At 46.9% G+C, this 21,093-nt stretch overlaps 1 protein-coding gene across 4 annotated transcripts in view; it reads right to left on the bottom strand.

Annotated features, from left to right (window-relative positions):
- CEP295 (centrosomal protein 295) overlaps positions 1 to 21,093 on the bottom strand; it is a 212,246-nt gene that overhangs the window by 48,101 nt on the left and 143,052 nt on the right. For all 4 annotated transcript variants that reach the window (XM_029602323.1, XM_029602320.1, XM_029602321.1 and 1 more), the window contains exon 22: positions 5,853 to 6,021. In XM_029602323.1, the coding sequence (XP_029458183.1) occupies positions 5,853 to 6,021 (169 nt within the window). The remainder of the gene's footprint in view (positions 1 to 5,852; positions 6,022 to 21,093) is intronic.

Here is a 21,093-nt window from a genome sequence, read left to right as displayed (position 1 = left end):
CTCTCCCTGCTTATAAAGTCTGCTCTGACTTCTTTTCCTGCGATGTGGGGGGACTGAGATCATCTGTAGATGTATTTCTCCCCCACTGCATAAGGAGATCTATCTCCTGTGATCCTTGCTGGCTCTTGGTTCCAGCCTGGCGGTTGATTTAGGCTACTGTCATTGTGTTGTTCGACATTATGCGGACCGCTTGACCCTGGAGTCTGTGACTGAATTGTAGACATGCCAATCTGATTGCTGTGCTTCCAGGTGATTAATGTTCCTCTGCCTCGGTCCAAAGTCACTGGGCCGTCAGTTCCTGATAGTGAGATCCCCAGTCCCAGAGGCTCACGTCTGTTGTGAGGACCAACCATTTCAGAAAGGTCAGAGGTACACCTCTGCTCAGATGAGCTTCCTGTAGCCACCACTGGAGCCAAGAGCATACTCCCATCGGTAAGGGGAGGCCAATTCAATAGTCTTGAGACTGCGGGTTCCAACGTGACAGTAGTGAGCGTTGAAGTGGTCGCATGTGTGCCCTCACCCATGGCACTACCTTCAGGGTTGCCGCCAAACAGAGAACTTGGAGATAGCTCCACACCATCAGCCTATTGTGTTCATCAACTGACACACTTGAGACATCAACTTCCTTATCCGTATGATCAGAAGGAAGACCTTGCCCTGCATGGTATCAAACTGTACTCCCAGACGTTCCAAGGACTGGGAGGGCTTGAGACTGCTTTTGTCAGGGTTTACAATCCAACCGAGTTCCTGAAGCAAGGAGGTCACCCTGTTGGTCACCCAGAGACTCTCTTCCATGGACTTTGCCCGAATCAACCAGTCGTCCAAGTACGGATACACCAGTATTCCCTCTTTTCTCAATGCCACCGCTACAAGTACGGGTACACCAGTATTCCCTCTTTTCTCAATGCCACCGCTACAACCACCATAATCTTGGAAAATGTTCTGGGGTCGGTGGCTAGGCCAAAGGGCAGTGCCCTGAACTGATAATGGTAATCCAGTACCACAAAGCGTAGGAAACTGTGTTCTTGACGGATTGAAATATGTAGGCAGGCCTTGGAAAGGTCCGGGGAGGTTAAGAACTCCCCCCGATTGTACAGCCGTTATCACGGAGCCTAGGGTTTCCATGCAGAAATGATGTCGTTTGATGCTCTTGAGGTCCAGGATGGAGCGAAAAGAACCTTTCTTCTTGGGTACAATGAAATAGATGGAACACCACCGTGTATTTTCCTGGGGCACAGTTACTGGGATTATAGCCATCATTCTGAGGAGCCTTAAAAGAGTAGTCTCCACTGCCTGCTTCTTGTGCTGGGAGTGGCAAGGAGACACCTTGAATATGCCTCAAGGAGTGCTGTGAACTCTCAGCGCATATCCTTCTTGTATTACCTTCAGTACCCATTTGTCCAAAGTGATCTTGACCCACCTCTGGTAAAATGACAATCGACCCCCTATCTCTTTGTTCCAAGGCAAATTTTCACTGGGGTGTTCGGGACAAACCTGAACCCAAGCCTGCCCCTCTCTTGGGCTGTCGACTACAAGAAGGACTGAGACCTCCCCAAAGGGCCGAGACCTCTGAAATGTTGAGTTTTTGCAGGGGTGAAAGCATTGGAAGCAAGGGGAGGGGCACCATACCTACTTTCTCTTATCTTCTGTTAGCTGGAGAACTGGAGATTTGCCCCTTTACTGGCCAGCTTTTCCAATTCGCTTCCGAAAAAGAGTGATCCTTTAAAGGACATCGTTGTAAGATTTGCCTTGGAGGTTGCATCTGCTGACCAATTCCGCAGCCATAGCTGTCTTCTGGCCACCACCACTGATGCCACTCATCTGGCCGAAGTATGGACTAGATCAGAGCCTGCATCAGCTAAAAAGGCGGCGGGTCCTATAACCGCTCTGGAATTTACCCATACGTCATCCACCTCATGACAGAGGAGTAGTCAAGAACAAGCTACCAAGGTACAAAAAGAAGCAATCTGTAAGGCTATTGCATCAAAGGCCTGTTTAAGGATGACGTCATCCATCTATCAATTATTTATTTAACATTTTTCTATACCGACATTAAAATACACATATCGGTTTACATTGTAACAGCAGGTAGAAAATACATTGAATGGGGGTGGGGAGATGGACAACCAGCAAACAAGAGTTAGATGGGATCCAACCGAGAGCCCGAAGGCTTAACTGAGAGAGAGGGAAAGGGGCAAAGAGGAAGAGAAATATTTACAAATCCTAGGGAGGGGGGATTGAGGGAAATTAATTATTTACATGGCTGTGGGGAGGAAGGTGTTTGAAGCTGCGGGGAGGATGATGTTTTTAGCAGATTTAATCCGGGAAGGCTTGGTGGAAGAGCCAGGTTTTTAGCATTTTTCTGAATTTAGTTGGGCATGGCTTCGATCGGAGGTTTGAGGGCAGTGCATTCCATTGGGTTGGGCCTGCAATTGAGAAGGCACGATCCCTGGTTGAAGTTAGTCGGGCCATCTTAAGGGTAGGGACTTGCAGAGTGAATTTATGGTTTGTTCTGGTTGGGCGGGTGGATTGTATGGAACGGATGGGTTCACTGAGCCAGGAGGAGTTATCTTTGTGGATAGCTTTATGTATAATAGTGAGTGTTTTGAAGAGGATACGTGATGGGATGGGAAGCCAGTGCAGGTCCTTGAGGATGGGGGTTATGTGGTCTGTTTTACCGGCATTGCTAATTATACTTGCTGTTGCATTTTGGAGGATCTGTAGGGGTTTGATGGAAGAGTAGGGGAGACAGAGATACAGCGAGTTGCAGTAGTCTAACTTGGATGACCGTCTTGAGGTCATGCGTGTGGAGCAGGGGCTTGAGCTTTTTTATGACGTTGAGTTTGTAGAAACCATCTTTGAGTATGGAGCTAATGTGCTTTTTTAGGTTCAGTAATGGGTCGATAAGGACACCAAGGTTTCGAATTGAGGGTTGTGAGGTGAGTGAGAGGGCCATGGGGTCTTTGGGGGGAAGGGACTTGAGGGTCTGGTGGTTGTGGATGAGCTCAGTTTTGGATGAGTTGAGGGCAAGTTGCAGGGAGGTGAGTAGGGAGTTAATGGAAGTGAGGCATTCCTCCCAGTGGCGGCTAAAGATTCGCATAGCGGGGTGATGATCTGAACATCATCAGCATAGATGAAGAATTTAAGGCCGAGTTCTGTGAGATGATGACAGAGGGGGAGGAGGTAAATGTTGAAAAGGGTAGAGGAGAGGGAGGAGCCTTGGGGGACACCTTGCGAAAGGGTGAAGTGTGAGGATTCGGAGTTTCCAAGTTTAACAGAGAAACATCTGTTAGACAGGTATGATTTAAACCAGAGGAGGGCTGTGCCGGAGATGCCAAAATCAGTTAGGCGGGAGATGAACAGATTGTGGCTTATTGTGTCGAAAGCCGCGGATATGTCAAGACAGGCAATGAGGTAGTTATGTCCTTGGTCAAGGCCAATGAGGAGGGAGTCTGTGAGTGACAGAAGGAGGGTTTCGGTGTTAAGATTTTTACGGAAGCTGAATTGGGAGGAGTGAAGGATATTATTGTCTTCAAGATAGTCCATCAGTTGGGTGTTTACTATTTTCTCCATGACTTTAGCAATGAGGGGGAGGTTCGAAATAGGGCGGTAATTTGATGGGTCTTTGGGGTCAAGGGTTGGCTTCTTGATGAGGGGTTGGACTATTGCGTGTTTTAGGGAATCAGGAACAGATCCGGAGGCAAGGGAGCAGTTGATGATATCTGCTAGAGGTTTTGCGATGGTGTTAGGAATGGAGAGGAGTGATTTGGTGGGAATGGTATCTGATGGGTGGGATGCAGGCTTGATTCTTTTAAGAATGGACTCGATTTCCTTGGAGGAAGTCTATCATGCGCATCCTTTAAGCCTGCTCCTCTCTCCATTGGGATAGTTGTTTGCTTAGAGACAGCACAGACCAGCACATCCACTTTAGGGAAATGCAAACGCTCTCTCACTGCCGGATTCAGTGGGTATAGAGCTTCTAACGTTCGTCCCCCTTTAAAACTTGCATCTGGGGCATCCCATCCCAGGTCAATCAACTCCTGGATGGCTTCCAGTACTGGAAAGTAAGAGGCTTTCCATAGGAAAATCAGAATGGGGTTCTTCTTTGGTTCCGTCAGACTCCGCCCCAGGAACTCTCAACATCTTCAGGATCTGGGAAACCAGGGCCAGCAATTCATCTCTATGGAAAAACCATAACATGGTCCGATACAGTTCTAAAACCAGGGGGAATTTCCCCATCTTCCAAGGAATCTGTATCTTCCTCTTCATCCGTGCTGTCCAGGTCCCTGCCAGGGATACCCTTGGTAAGGTGAGGTATGCCTTGAGGTCTGCCGATAGGACTGGGAGAGGGAGGGCTTACCAGCTGAGGTTCTGTCCGGACAGGGGCAAGTAGGGTAGCAGATTGCACCTGTACAAAGCCTTGAAGGCCCTGGAAAAATTCCACCCAAGAGAATGCAGCTGGGTCCATACCTAGCCCAGGATGTACTGGGGTAGGTATTGCTGAATTTTCCTCTCCCATCGATGACCCAGTCCCGGGGGTACTCAGATCCAGAGAACTTCCAATTAAGGCTGTGGCTAACTCATCCACTGAATGGGAGGATCTGGGTTTAGTAAAGTCTGGGGAGGCCAACTCTCCCTGGGCTTCTTCACAGTGCTGACATAAGCTGGAATCCAGGTCAAACTGTGAAGTCCTAATATGACAAGCAGCACAGAGAGAAAGGCACTTATGTTTATTGGCTACCAGAGTCATTGGTGGCAGTAACTGTGTGTTCTGACGGCTAGTGCTTAAAATTTTATGTGCACAGATTTTGGGCGCCTAGGTGGGACACAGCGAGGCACAGGCAAAGCCTGTCCACCCGGCTTTACCAGTATTCTGCGCTTAGTAGGTTGTGTGCTTATGTACATGCGCGACATTGTGCGCAGAGCTGATGTTCTATGGAGGGCAATACAGCACGCGCAAGATGGCGTCGTCGCAACCTACACACGATGTGCCAACCAAGTCTAAAGCGGAGCCTAGCCAACCGGGGGGTGAGCCGCTCAAACCACTCAGAAGTCCACTTCCCCTTAGCCCAACGGGATCAGCAATGACGTCGGTACATCGCCGAGCAAGGAGACCGGAGGAAGTCTTACCGAAACCCCTTCAATGTCTCTGAATCAGGAGGTAAATCATCATCTCTCTCTTTTTTTTTTTTTTTTTTTTTTAAACTTACCTGGGCTCAGCACTTACCTGCTGAGTACAGGGACGGCCTCTGGCTGCGGGGGGAGAGGGCTTTGCCCATCACCGCCATGCTCGGCTTCCTGCACCTACTGCCTTTCAGCTGCTTAAGCAGCAAAGTTCACTCCAGGAACTGGCTACCTGACCAAGGTACACCTCTCAGGGATCTCAGAAATTGCCTCAGGGAGAGACTTTTAGGAATCACCGCAAAAGAGCAGGGCTCAATTTTTTTCTCCAATTTTAAAGTAGAATTTCTCCTTTCAAAAAGTATAGCAATCCCCATAGGGCGAGGTATGTCCACTATCTGCTGGAGACAGAGAAATACTGAAGGGCTGAGGTCACTGAAGGGGTGTATCCAGGGTGACATCAGCTTTGAAATCTGACTCCAACTCCATCTGCTGGCAGGGGAGCATAACCCATTGGTCCTGCGTTCATCTGGCTACATGCTAGGAAATGCAAGATGTGCTTATTGTAACATCATATGATGATCTCTAGAATTTGCAAGTGGTAACAAGCAGCTATATAAGCTGCATGAGATCCCTAATATAGAAAAGGATCTTTCTGCAACATGTTTATTTTTTGTTCCTACTCTAAGGTTCTTTTAAAAGTTTAAATTATCTAATTGTACCATACATACCATGAGCAATGCTCTCCCTAGAGGATCCTTCAACTGGCAGTGCAAAGCTGTGTGATGTAAGAATGCCAAAAGAGGAGGAGCATGAGCCATTGCTGTTTCCTTGCAAATTAGGAGCTTTGCTTTCCTGAGCCAGAGATAAGTCTTGGCTTTTTCTAGAGAACACTGAATCCTAAGAAAAGAATCAGAGTAAATCATTTTACAGGCCTGAAGAGTTACATATTGAAATTATCATTACAACAACCAATTAATTTTTGTTCTGTTGGTGTATCTGTTTATGTTTTCATAATTTTGTGATTGTTTTTTCTGGAATCCACTCAGTACAGGTTCCTGCAATGAGTATAATAGAAACTGTTAAATAAACAAGCCACAAATTCTATTTGTATTGGCATAATCAGACTTATTAGACAAAGCTACAACAATTTAAACTACAATGAAAGGAACATACACTGTTTGAATTACAACTGGATGGGCTCACACCACCACGGTAAGCTACTCAAAAAGTAGCCTGCATGCAGTGTTCTCTTCTGCAGACCAGAGCAAGGCAAATATATAAAAAAGCACAGGTCCCATTTTAGCAGCGGTGGTCATTCTGATGAACTTTTAGATTACAAGCATATTAATCAATTTCATAGAAAGGAACTTTGTAGGCAGAAGAGTAAATTCCAGAGTAACAAAAAGTAGATTTTCATCACAAAAAGCATGATTGATGTATTAATAGCCTCCCTATGGAGGTGGGAGCAGGAAAACGTACTGGAATTCAGGAAAAAATGGGGCACCATAAAGGATCCTTGGTGATCAGAGCTAAAGCCAGAAACCAAACAGGATCTGCAGAAGGTAATAAAAAAAAACAAAAACGGACGGCTCCACTGTCTGACCTTTTTGATGCTTCTTTTGAATCGGGAATGGTTCCGAAAGACTGGAGATAAGCAGATATAGTTTTTCTTCACAAAAGTGAAAGAAAGGAGTAGTATGAGAACTACATAATATGACCTCAATGGTGAGTAAAATAATGGAATCGCTGTTAAAAACAGAGGTTAGTGTTTTGGAGTCAAATGGATTACAGTATCTGAGAGAGCATGGTTTCAACAGAGGTAAATCTTGCCAGACAAATCTAATCATTTTTTTGAATGGGCAACCAGAGTTAGATCAAGGGCGAATGTAAGATTTCAGCAAGGCTTTTCAAATGGTTGCAAGTAGGTGATAAAACTGCACCTTGCAGATACCGCCCCTAAAGTGACTGACTGGGCTAGAAACTGGTTGAGTTCACACTAAGGAAATGGAAGCGGGGGAAGGATTTACAGAGGTGTGCCTCCTGGATCAGTCCTCAGTCTGGTTCTCAACATTTTTTATCTGCGATATTATGGAAAGGCTATTGGGAAGTTTGAGGAATGGCCTAGAGTTTGGCAACTAAAATGTAATGCTAAAAAAGGAGACCTTAGTTCTTACTTGATAATTTCCTTTCCTTGAGTCTAGTCAGACCAGTCCAGAAGAATAGTTTATGCTCAGCAACCAACAGATGGAGACATATGATCAACCGTGCTGATCTCAGCCTGCCAGTATTACTTGTAACAAGCTAACCCTGGAAAACTAATTCCCTCATCTTAATTTAATTTTAACTTTTTTTTTCAACCAGAGGGTTTCCAATAACCAAATCAAAAATAAAAATAAATGATCAGAAAAGCAGTACTATTTACAACTCTGTAAAAAAAACTCACTTGCTTTATATGAATATTGCAGACTTTCTCCTCCCACAAACCGACTGAAAAATAAATGGGAGTTTAGCAGCACAGGAAGGTCCCTAAACTGGTCTGACTAGATTCAAGGAAAGGAAATTATCAGGTATGAACTAAATTTCTCCTTCATCCAATCTTACCATCCAGACAAATGGGATGTACCCAAGCTACTCATGAACAGGATGGGACACTGCCAAACTCACTCTCAACACTTCTGAGGCAAACAAAGCTTCCTGCTTGGTGCACACATCCAAGCAATATTGCTTTAAAAAGTAATGTAGAGAAGTCAAGCTTACCACTTTACAAATCTTCAGCGTGAAACCAACCACAGCTCTGCCCATTAAATTGCCTGAGTTCTAATGGAATGTGCTCTGATCTATTTGGTAAGGGCCTACTGCTATCCACATATGCCGCTGTAATGATTTCCTTAATCCAACATACTATTGAAGCCTTACTAGCTACCTCACCCTTCCTAACACCAATCAACAAAATATATAGATGATCCAACTTGATGAAAGCATTTGTGACCTTGAGATATCTCAAAAGAAAACTCTCCTCACATCCAAACATCTCCTCATGGAGCCCTTCCCTGGGCAAAATCTCCTGAAGTCCTAGAAGTGGCCACTAAAAGAAAATGACCAGGAAGATGACCTGGAACTCTTTCACAAGGCTAATGATATTTAAATTCCAACTCCATATTCTTCTCCAACTCATCTCCAAAAACAGTTGTCCTTAAACAGCAACTTCGTCAAATTAGACTTCAAGATCACATCAGCCAGCAAGTTATGCAACCACAGAAGCAGTTGGGCCAACATATAGAGGCCATACCTTTAGCCACTGTGCACACCAAATCATAAGTGGCGTCCAACAAAAAGGCCGCCCCAGGTTCCAGAGGGGGAGAATGTTCCCCCAAATCTTCCTGCATGAAATGCAAACAGCAAGCAGAGATGTGAAGATTTGTGACTATGGCTTCAAAGGCTTATTTCAGCCTAGTTTCTACCTTCCTATCCAGGGCATCCTTAAAAGGGATCTCCTCACGCCATCAGTGTGGTGGCTCTCTTGGTTACCGAGCACATGAGTACATCCACTCCCAGAAACTAGAATTGCTCCTTTGCCTGTGGATCTAAGGCAGGGGTCAGGAACCTTTGTGGCTGAGAGAGCCATAAACGCCACATATTTTAAAATGTAATTCCATGAGAGCCATACAATATGTTTAAAACTAAATACAAGTAAATGTGTGCATTTTATGTAAGATCACACTTTTAAAGTACAATAAGTCTCTGAAAATATTACACCAGGCCTTAAGACACCAATACATCTCCTATTAGGAAAACGGACCAAGTCAGGCTGCTATAGAGTCCTACACAGAAACTACACGCCAGCAGAAAACCTCACCTGAATCACATGCTGTCCCTCACCTAACATAGAATAAAGAGACCAAAACACATAACAAGAAGCATGCAGACAAAAACTGAATTGGAAACTGCAACAAGCCAGAGTCTCTGTATGCAGTGTAACAAAGGAAAAAAGAAACATCACACATCCTTATAAAACAAATCAAGAAATATAAAATCATCAGCAGTAAAACTGTACTAACAAAAAGAACATATTTCGAAACAGCTGATGAGTGGAATATCCCATAATTAAAAACTCATAAAAAACATTTCCAGATACCAACAAAATATTTCAAAATAGCAGACACAAAGACCCAGTAATGAAAAATAATAAGGATACAAAAAGTTTTTTGCTCTGCATACCTGGGAACGTTTGATATCCAGGTGTCCTGAGATTGTTCTGAATTAGCAGGAGGTGGGGTGGTTTGCTTGGAACTTTCTCCTCTCTCAGTCACATACCAGCGCTCTCTCTCACACTGGCTCTCAATGACACACCTATACACACATGCTCTCAGTACTCACATATACACATGTTTTTTTCTCTCACTTATATAGGCTCTTAATTACACATTTACACACATGCTGTCTATCTTTTCACACTTACACACACACACAGGCTTTCAATCACATAAATACATGCTGTCTTTTTCTCTCACACACAGACTCTCATTCACATGCTTACAAACATGTCCTCTCTTTCTCTCATTTACACACAGGCTCTCAATCACATACTCACATGCTCCCTCACCTAAATCAGCTCTCAATCACACACAGACACACATGGTTTCTCTCTCTCATTTAAACACGGGCTCTCAATCACATACTCACATGCTCCATCACCTAAACCAGCTCTCAATCACACACAGACACACATGATCTCTCTCTTACTTATACACACAGGCTCTTAATCATACATACACATGATTTCTCTCACACACAAAGGATCTCAATCTTACATACATACTCTTTCACACAAACAGGTTTTCAATCACAAACTTACACATACAGGTTCCCAATGGTAAACTTACATTCATGCTCTCTCTCTCACAGGCAGGCTCTCAATCACAGACATACTCTCTTTCACATATACAGGCTCTCAATCATTCACATACATGCAATCTCTCACTCACACACACAGGATCTCAATCATACACACATACTCTTTCACACAAACAGGTTTTAAATCACAAACTTACACATACAGGTTCCCAATCGTAAACTTACATTCATGCTCTCTCTCTCTCACAGGCAGGCTCTCAATCACAGACATACTGTCTTTCACATGTACAGGCTCTCAATCACAGACATACTGTCTTTCACATGTACAGGCTCTCAATCATTCACATACATGCAATCTCTCACTCACACACACACACACACACAGCCCCCCCCCCCCCCCGCGGCCCGGAAGAGGAAGTGGAGAGTATCGGGTGCCTGCGCGGCAAGAAGAGGCCACGCTAGTGCGCTCGGCGGCCCGAAGAAAAGAAGACTGCAGCGCGGCTCGGAGGAAAATGAAGAGGTTCAGCCGTGGCCGATGGGACTCCGCCTCCGCGAGGGCTGAAAATGAAGGAGGTTAGCGTTGGGAGGAGGCTGCTGCTGCCGCGAGTTCCCGGGGTGGGGGAGAGAGAGAGTGAACTCGCTCATTCACTCTCTCTCTCCCCCACCCCGGGAACTCGCGGCAGCAGCAGCCTCCTCCCAACGCTAACCTCCTTCATTTTCAGCCCTCGCGGAGGCGGAGGCGGAGTCCCATCGGCCGCGGCTGAACCTCTTCATTTTCCTTCGAGCCGCGCTGCAGTCTTCTTTTCTTCGGGCCGATGCAGAGCGCACTAGCGTGGCATCTTCTTGCCGCGCATGCACCCGATACTCTCCACTTCCTCTTCCGGGCTGCGGGGGGAGGGGGGGGGCGGGAAGAAGAGAGCACGCCGGTGCCGCTGACTCCAGCTGTCCTGCCGCGTTCCGCCCGGGCTGACAGCATTTTAAGCCCGGGCGAAGGAGGACCGGGGAGCAGCTGGGTCAGCGGGAAAGTGTGGCGACACTTGTCTGCGAGCCAGATGCAGCCCTCAAAAGAGCCATATCTGGCTCGCGAGCCATGGGTTCCCGACCCCCGATCCAAGGGATACATGCCCACAAGAGATCTACCCCCTTTGGAGTTCTAATGAAGCTAATTTTATTCAAAATCAATCAACTCCTGCACCACATCATACAGGGGGAAAAACCAGGATGCTTTTCGCAGACTAATCATTATTGTATCGCATTTGCGAACCTTGAATACATTTTCCATTTCCTCTTCCAGCTGTAACGTACTTACAGCCTGAGAATTAAGGCTGGAAACTCATCTTGGTGAAAATGCCACAAGACCTATGAGCTTCCCCCTTGGAAGGAATCTCTCCTGCGTCAAAGGCACTATCGCCAGCTCCTGAGCAAAAAGTTGAAATTCATTCAAAGAATCCTCCGATAAACCAGGATCTTCAGGCTCAAACTCCACTCAGGAAAGCTCTGACAAGTCCTTCCCAGGAGCTGGGGGCGCTGGCAGCCCTACCATAAATTCTACCAGATCCTGAAAGGTTTTTAGCAATAGACTAGGAGGCCCAAATTCCTGATCTAAAGTCCCCCCGTTCCAACATGCTTGCCAGAGCCCCCTCGCCCTGCTGGGGGTGGAAGGGGGGGGGGGAATCATCTGGAGGCTCCAAGGCCCCCAGACCAAAATGCCCTGCCATCAAGAACTCCTTGATTGGTCCCCCTCCCTGGGCCTCTGTGCAATCCTTACACAATTTCAGCCAGCGTGCCTGCCTGTAGGGGGCGCATACTTCAAGCAGAACAACAGAGCTGTTCTTCCATGCTGGCCACTGGTATTATTTTAACTAGTTCCCACGGTCACCATGTGGTCCTGCTGAGAAGAAGAAATGGCCAGCACTCATTTTTTCTGTGCTAACTCCCTCCTTCTTAATCAGAGCTGCAGTCTCCCGCTGAAGAACAATCACACCCCTCTGAAGGCTCCGAGCAGGAGTCCTAGCAAGAAATGAAGAAATTACTTACCTGATAATTTTGTTTTTCTTAGTGTAGACAGATGGACTCAGGACCAATGGGTTTTGCTCCCCTGCCAGCAGATGGAGACGGAGTCAGATTTCAAAGATGACGTCACCCTAGATACACCCCTGCAGTGACCTCAGCCCATCGGTATTCTCTACAAAAGCCACTGTAGACACTGAACTCCAGTAAGATTATAAGTGCCCTGATCTAGGGACTGGATGACAGCTTGCCCGTAATCTCTTGGAATTGATATCCACTCCATGGGTGAATCCTTGGCATAGTTCTTGGGCAGCCATGGGAGGGATGCTGAGTCCAACTGTCTACACTAAGGAAAATGAAATTTTCAGGTGAATAATTTCTCTATTTCCTAGCGTGTAGCCAGATGGACTTAGGACCAATAGGATGTACAAAACCTACTCCTGAAAGGGGCAGAAGGCTGCCCGCAGTCCAGTTAACACCACCTTTGCAAAGCCTGCGTCCTCTCTGGCCTGTACGGCCAGGCACTAGAACCTGGAGCAGGTGTGCAAGGAGGACCACGTCGCTGCTTGGTAGATGACAAGAAACAGCAGTCTAACTTCTGCCCATGAGACTGCTTGAGCCTTAGTGGAATGAGCTGTAACCTGAGAAGGTAATGGCTTTCCTGCCTCCACCTAGGCTCCCATGACCACCTCCTTAATCCAGTGAGCTATGATAGCCTGCAAAGCTGGTTCACCCTGCTTCCTTCCACCATGAAAGACAAATATAAGAACATAAGAAATTGCCATGCTGGGTCAGACCAAGGGTCCATCAAGCCCAGCATCCTGTTTCCAACAGAAGCCAAACCAGGTCACAAGAACCTGGCAATTACCCAAACACTAAGAAGATCCCATGCTACTGATGCAATTAATACTCCAACTTGAACATGCAAGGGAATGTTTGCTCGGTGGTGATCTTGTACGGGGGTTATTCAATGAGGGTAACCGATTTGCAGTTATCCTCTCATGAACCTCCGTCTATTATTCTTTTATTAAGTTGAACAATATCTCACGAACTTTTTTTTAATTTTTCAATTTTTCTAAAAATCCCTTCTCCCCTGCTGCTTTTCCGCCACCACTAATGTCTTGTTTCATACTTATCGGGACGTCGCCTCTGCAGTGTTTTATGGGTGCGGGGCTGCTTGTCCGACACGGGCCATGTTTCGGCACGGTGTGCCTGCTTCAGGGACTGTGGGAGAGCGCTGTGTCCGATACTGGGTTCACAGCATGTAGGGAAACCTTTAATATATACAAGGGTTAATCCTAAACAGCAAAACCTTCTGCATACTTTATCTCATATTCAATAATAATGCTTGAATTAAGACCCACCTTGCCATTGAAAACTTACTTGTATGTAGCTTCTTTCTGTCTCACGGGCGACGCCTATTATGCTTGTCTGGGCGTCGGAACTGTTCTGACTCTTTATATATACCTGCCTGGAAGACCTACCTCCTCCTCTTTTTCAGACCGAGGCTGTCTCAGATGTATGCTAATTCACCTAATAATGTTATGGGCCATAGCGGACCTGACAGGGAACTATGTCTGCGGGGTATTGGGTTTCTACCTCATAAGGCGGACCTGGTGGGGAACTGGTGCTCGACACGTCCGCTATTGCTGCGTTCGATTTTTTCTATTTGAAGGCGGCGTAAATTAGACTGTGGGCGTTTTCCGGGCGGGGCTAGCTTCTTATGATAGTTGCAAATTTAATGAAGGGCGTTTTTCGGGGCGGGGCTGACAGCCGCGCCTATCTGAAAATTAATAACTTTCCCATGTTTCTTACTGATCTGCCTATTTTTAAAAATTAATCCCAACAATTATTCAATTTATAATGCTACTTTAACACTTTCGACGGTCCGATGTGCAATTCATGGTGGTAGTGCTCGATCTTTCCAATGTTTCACTTGCCGGCGCCAACAGACCCGCACACAACCTGCTTATGGTGAATCTTGTATTCCTTGGTGGAAGGCGGACCTAGTTGTGAACTAGTTCTTGCCACGTCCGCTGAAACTGCTAAGGCTTTTTTCTCTTTTGTCTTTATTGTCAATTTCTACTGTGGTGTTAAATAGTTGCAAATTTGATGAAGGGCGTTTTTCGGGGCGGGGCTGACAGCCGCGCTTGTCTGAAAATTAATGACTTTCCCATGTCTCTTAATAATCTGCCTCTTTAAAAAGTTAATCCTAAAAATTGTTGAATTTATGCGATGGCTGATTTTTCACAGGTCAGCCAAAACACGAATAAATGAAGTAGTAGTCACATAGACACTATGGTAGCCACACAGGCACCATGGAAGTCGATTTTAGATTGATGAAGTATTCTAAGCCATATAAACATTATGACAGATAACTCTCTGCTAAACAGTACTACAAGCATTAAAATCACTACACACGGGGATAAAAACCATTGTAGACATTGAATATCACACACTAGGAAAATAGCTAGTTCATAGGACGGCGCCCCCCAGCCTGATTGAAGATGACCCCAGTAAATAAAGATAAAAAGAAATGAGCCTTAGCAGTTCAAGCGGACGTAGCAAGAACTATTTCATAACCAGGACGGCGCCCCCCAGCCCGATTGAAGATGCCCCCAGTAAATAAAGATAAAAAGAAATGAGCCTTAGCAGTTCAAGCGGACGTAGCAAGAACTATTTCATAACCAGGTCCGCCTCTCAACAAGGAATATATAAGCAGTTGGTGGGCGGGTCTGCTGGCACCGGCAAGTGAAACATCGCATAAATTCAACAATTTTTAGGATTAACTTTTTAAAGAGGCAGATTATTAAGAGACATGGGAAAGTCATTAATTTTCAGACAAGCGCGGCTGTCAGCCCCGCCCCGAAAAACGCCCTTCATCAAATTTGCAACTATTTAACACCACAGTAGAAATTGACAATAAAGACAAAAGAGAAAAAAGCCTTAGCAGTTTCAGCGGACGTGGCAAGAACTAGTTCACAACTAGGTCCGCCTTCCACCAAGGAATACAAGATTCACCATAAGCAGGTTGTGTGCGGGTCTGTTGGCGCCGGCAAGTGAAACATTGGAAAGATCGAGCACTACCACCATGAATTGCACATCGGACCGTCGAAAGTGTTAAAGTAGCATTATAAATTGAATAATTGTTGGGATTAATTTTTAAAAATAGGCAGATCAGTAAGAAACATGGGAAAGTTATTAATTTTCAGATAGGCGCGGCTGTCAGCCCCGCCCCGAAAAACGCCCTTCATTAAATTTGCAACTATCATAAGAAGCTAGCCCCGCCCGGAAAACGCCCACAGTCTAATTTACGCCGCCTTCAAATAGAAAAAATCGAACGCAGCAATAGCGGACGTGTCGAGCACCAGTTCCCCACCAGGTCCGCCTTATGAGGTAGAAACCCAATACCCCGCAGACATAGTTCCCTGTCAGGTCCGCTATGGCCCATAACATTATTAGGTGAATTAGCATACATCTGAGACAGCCTCGGTCTGAAAAAGAGGAGGAGGTAGGTCTTCCAGGCAGGTATATATAAAGAGTCAGAACAGTTCCGACGCCCAGACAAGCATAATAGGCGTCGCCCGTGAGACAGAAAGAAGCTACATACAAGTAAGTTTTCAATGGCAAGGTGGGTCTTAATTCAAGCATTATTATTGAATATGAGATAAAGTATGCAGAAGGTTTTGCTGTTTAGGATTAACCCTTGTATATATTAAAGGTTTCCCTACATGCTGTGAACCCAGTATCGGACACAGCGCTCTCCCACAGTCCCTGAAGCAGGCACACCGTGCCGAAACATGGCCCGTGTCGGACAAGCAGCCCCGCACCCATAAAACACTGCAGAGGCGACGTCCCGATAAGTATGAAACAAGACATTAGTGGTGGCGGAAAAAGCAGCAGGGGAGAAGGGATTTTTAGAAAAATTGAAAAATTAAAAAAAAGTTCGTGAGATATTGTTCAACTTAATAAAAGAATAATAGACGGAGGTTCATGAGAGGATAACTGCAAATCGGTTACCCTCATTGAATAACCCCCGTACAAGATCACCACCGAGCAAACATTCCCTTGCATGTTCAAGTTGGAGTATTTTTGAGAAGGGAAAGAGGTTGGTTAGTGACTGATGCAATTAATAGCAGTGGCTATTCCCTAAGTAAATTTGATTAATAGCCGTTAATGGACTTCTCCTCTAAGAACTTATCCAAACCTTTTTTGAAACCAGTTACACTAACTGCACTAACCACATCCTCTGGCAACAATTCCAGAGCTTTATTGTGCGTTGAGTGAAAAATAATTTTCTCCGATTAGTCTTAAATGTGCTACTTACTAACTTCATGGAATGCCCCCTAGTCCTTCTATTATTCGAAAGTGTAAATAACCATCTTCTGGACCGGTTCTGTAAGTTCCAGATACCACACCAAAAAGTCTACTGACATTCAAATGACAAAGGAGGTGGTACTCTTCCACATCCTTGTGATTATCTATGGATGGCAACAAAATGGACTGAGTCAAATGAAACTCCGAGACTACCAAGGGCAAGAAGGATGGAATAGTACAAAGCTGAAATGCTCCTGGAGTCATCCTGAGGAACGGTTCCCGACACGACAATGTCTGCAGTTCAGAGATGCGATGTGCTGGGCATACAGCCACCAGGAATACAGTTTTCAAGGTTAATAAATGCAAGGGAAGACTGCGCAGGGGCAGAAAGGAGGGCCTTGCCAAAAATTCCAATACTAGATTAAAATTCCACAAGGGAACCGGCCACCATAGGGGTTGGCTGGAGGTGTTTCACCCCTTTCAGAAAACGGGCCATGCCCGGATGAGTGGACAGGTGGGTTCTGTTCACCTCGACCCTGAAACAGGAGAGAGCCGCTACCTGGACCTTCAAGGAGTTAAAGATCAAGCCTTTATTCAAGTCGTCCTGAAAAAAATTCCACAATTAGTGGGATTTTGACCGCCCAAGGGGGGACACCACAATCCTCGCACCATGCCTCAAATACTCTCCAGACCTGCACATACGCTAGGGATGTAGAGATCTTCCGGCCAAGTCTGAACGAGAGCGTCGATTCCCAGGGACCACTGATCTCTTTTGTGACTGAAGAATCGGGGAACTTTCACATTGTGGGATGCGGCCAGCAGGTCTATGGCTGGGAGACCCCAGCGATCTACTATCAGCTGAAAGGCTTTGGCCGACAATGCCCTCTCTCCTGGATCCAGACTCTCCCTGCTTAGAAAGTCTGCACTGACATTGTCTTTTCCTGTGCAGTGGGAGGCTGAGATCATCTCCTGGCTTTTGGTTCCACCCTGGTGGTTGATGTAGGCTACCGTCATTGCATTGTCCGACATTATGTGGACCGCTTGACTCTGGAGTCTGTGGCTGAATTATAGACATGTCAATCTGACTGCCCGGACTCCCAGGTGGTTGATGTTCCAGAGGGCCTCTTCCCCGGTCCAAAGTCCCTGGGCAATCAGTCCCTGACAGTGAGCTCCCCAGCCCCAGAGGCTTGCATCTGTTGTAAGGACCAGCTAGTTTGGAGAGGACAGGGGTACACCTCTGCTCAGATGAGCTTCCTGTAGCCACCACTGGAACCGAGAACATACTCCCATCGGTAAGCGGAGGCAAATCAAATAGTCTTGAGACTGCGGGTTCCAACGTGATAGTAGTGAGTGTTGAAGTGGTTGCATGTGTGCCCTCGCCCATAGCACTACCTCCACGGATGCCACCATCAAACCGAGAACTTGGAGATAGCTTCACACCATCAGGCCTATTGTGCTCATCAACTGACGCACTTGGGACATCAACTGACGCACTTGGGACATCAATTGACGCACTTGGGACATCAACTTCCTTATCTGCGTGGTTGGAAGGAAGACGTGCCCTGCCTGGTTTTGAACCGGACTTCCAGATATTCCAAGGACTGGGAGAGCTTGAGAGTGCTTTTGTCCAGGCTTACGACCCAGCCGAGTTCCTGAAACAAGGAGATCACCTTGTTGGTCACCAGGAGACTCTCTTCCATGGACTTGGCCTGGATCAACCAGTCGTCTAAATTACTGGTGCACCAGGATTCCCTCTTTTCTCAATGCCACTGGCTATGACCACCATAATCTTGGAAAAATGTTCTGGGGGTGGTGGCTAGGACAAAGGGCAGTGCCCGGAACCGATAATGGCGACCTAGTACCGAAAAGCATACGAAACTGTGTTCTTGACGGATTGGAATATGTAGATAGGCCTCGGATAGGTCCAGGGTTAGATTCCCCTGAACTGGAGAGTATCAGACTCCTGTCAACTGCATCACTCAACAAACTTAACAGATTCAAATGGAATAAACATTTTGAAATGCAGCAGATAAAAACCGTCCCAAGGGCTCAAAGGGAGCCTCGCAGAGAACCCTCAAGACTAAGCTGAGGTTCCAATCTGGACACACTTTGCGAACCAGAGGCTTCAAATGCTTCACTCCCTTCAGGAAACAGATGACATCGGGATGAAAGGCCAAAGGCCTTCCCCGCACCTTACCCCTGAGACAACCCAAGGCCGAAACTTAGACCCGGACTGAGTTAAGCGACAAATCCTTGGAGAAACCCTACTGCAGAAAGGACAAAATCTGCGGCACAGACACCAGCAGAGGATCCAACTGCTGCTAACCACACCAGGTCTCAAACACCTTCCAAACCCCAACATAAGCTACAGCAGTATAAGGACGTCTAGCCTGGAGAAGGGTAGAAATGACAGACTCCGAACGTCTCTTCATGTGCAGTCGCCGCCTCTCAAAAGCCAAGCCGCAAGACAAAAATGATCCTCCCGATCCGAAAATATGGGACCTTGCCGCAACAACCCCTGCAGATGAGCCAAACGCAGAGGGCCGTCCACAGCCAGATGCACTAGATCTGCGAACCACTGACGACACGGCCACTCCGGTGCCACCAGAACCAATGACCCTGGATAAGCTTCTATTCGCCGAAGGACTCGTCCTACAAGTGGCCACAGAGGAAACATACAGAAGGATCCCCGTCGGCCACGGGCACACTAGAGCATCCAGCCCCACCGAACCGGCTTTTCTTCTGTGACTGAAGAACCTTGACGTCTTTGCACTGATTCGTGTCGCCATGAGATCCAGTTGGGAAACCTCCCATCTGGCACAAATGTGATTCCAGACTTTCAAGGACAGCTGCCACTCCCCAGGATCCCGTTGCTGCCGGCTTAAGAAATCCGCTTGCACGTTGTCTTCTCCTGCTATATAGGAGGCTGCATTTCCCTCGAGATAACGCTCAGTCCGCACAAACAGCAGCTGAGCTTCCCAGGCCATAGCGTTGTCGCATTGTCTGAAAACACTCGCCCCATCCAACCCTGAATCAGAGGCAGAAATACCTCCAAAGCTCTGCGCACTGCTCTGGTCTCCAAACGATTGATGGATCAAATCCTCTCCGCCTCTGACTAGAGACCCTTGGCTGAAAGATCAAGATGCACTGCTCCCCAGCCCTTGAGACTGGTATCTGTGGTTCCCACCACCCAATCTAGGCCACTTGTCTTTCCAAATTGTTCCTCAACAGCCATCACGCAAGACTGGACTGGGATTCCCTCAGAAGAGGCAACGGGACAAAATACTGTTCCGACCTTGGATCCCACAGAGATAACACCACCCTCTGCAGCGGCCGCATATTAACAAAAGCCCACGGAACCAGCTCCAATGTTGAGGCAATGGAGTCCAGGACCTGCAAATAATCCCAGGCACTCGGAACTGGGAGGTGAAGTTGTCAAGATACTTACTCCCGTAAATTTGTCAACCTGTCCGCTGTCAGGTACACCCTGCCCTTCAGGATATTAAAGCGGGCTCCTAGGTATTCCAAAGATTGAGAAGGGACCAGGTGACTCTTCGCCACATTGATCACCCATCCCAACGAACTCAGAACATGCATCACTTGCCGTACCGAACGAGTGCACCCCTCTTCAGTCTTCGCCCGGATGAGCCAATCGTCCAGGTATGGGTGAACCAACACCTCTTCCCCCCACCCCCCTCAAAGCTGCTGCCGCCACCACTATCACTTTCGTGAAGATTCGATGAGTTGTGGCCAGCCCGAAGGGAAAGGCCTGAAACTGGAAATGCTGACCCAGCATCTTGAACTGCAGGAACATCTGATAGTCCTTTCAAATGGGAATATGCAGATAAGCCTCGGTGAGATCCAAAGACGCCAGGAACTTTCCCCTGCAAACCGCTGCAATTACCAAACGCAGCATCTCCATCTGGAAGCACAGCACCCGCAAACTCAAGCTCATCTTTTGCAAATCCAAGATGGGGCGGAAGGTGTCCTCTTTCTTTGGCACCATAATGGAATACCTTTCCTGCCCCTGTTCGCATAGTGGTACCAGAAGAATTGCTTCTAAGCTTATCAACCTTTGGAGAGCCCCCTCCACTGCTTCCCGTTTGTTTCGAGAAGAACACTGCTTCTTTGAGTAGCCGAGAAAATGTAAGGCGTAAACCATCCTTTACCACCTCCAGTACCCCACTGGTTAGAGGTAATCATGACCCACTCCTCGTAAAAACGAGACAACCTGCCCCCAACCGCTGCTCTTGAGGAGTGGGCGAAGCTGGCTTCATTGGGACTGTTACTTTCTCTGTCCCTCTGACCGGAACCGCCTCTGGAAGACCCTGCCGAACCCACGAAAGGATTGCTGATGACTCGACGATTGCTTAGGACCTGAGGAGGCAGATCCTCTTCCACATCGAAATCTCGACTCACGAAAGTGGGGACGAATGGGGAAGGGCTTCTTAGAGCCCTTCTTGTCCCTCAGTAATCTATTGCACTTGGTTTCTCCCAAGGACTTCATGAGTTGATCCAGGTCCTCTCTAAACAGAAGTTTCCCATTGAAGGGAAGGTTGCACAACTAAGTCTTGGACTACATGTCCGCCGACCAATTGCGCAGCCATAGAAGCCGTCATGCAGCCACCACTGACACCATGCTCCTCGCAGCAGTGCGCACCAGACCATACAAAGCATCCACCACATAAGCCACTCCCACATCCAGCCGAGCAGCCTGGCTGGGACACAGGACTCCCAAAGACGCTTGTTCCTGCGGCTTCTGAATCCAAAATAAGCAGGCACGCTGCA

Source organism: Rhinatrema bivittatum, chromosome 5 (assembly GCF_901001135.1).
Source record: "Rhinatrema bivittatum chromosome 5, aRhiBiv1.1, whole genome shotgun sequence".
Classification (NCBI taxonomy): Eukaryota; Metazoa; Chordata; class Amphibia; order Gymnophiona; family Rhinatrematidae; genus Rhinatrema; species Rhinatrema bivittatum.
The sequence above is the reverse complement of the archived record's forward strand: the minus strand, read 5'-3'. Positions and strand labels throughout refer to the sequence as shown.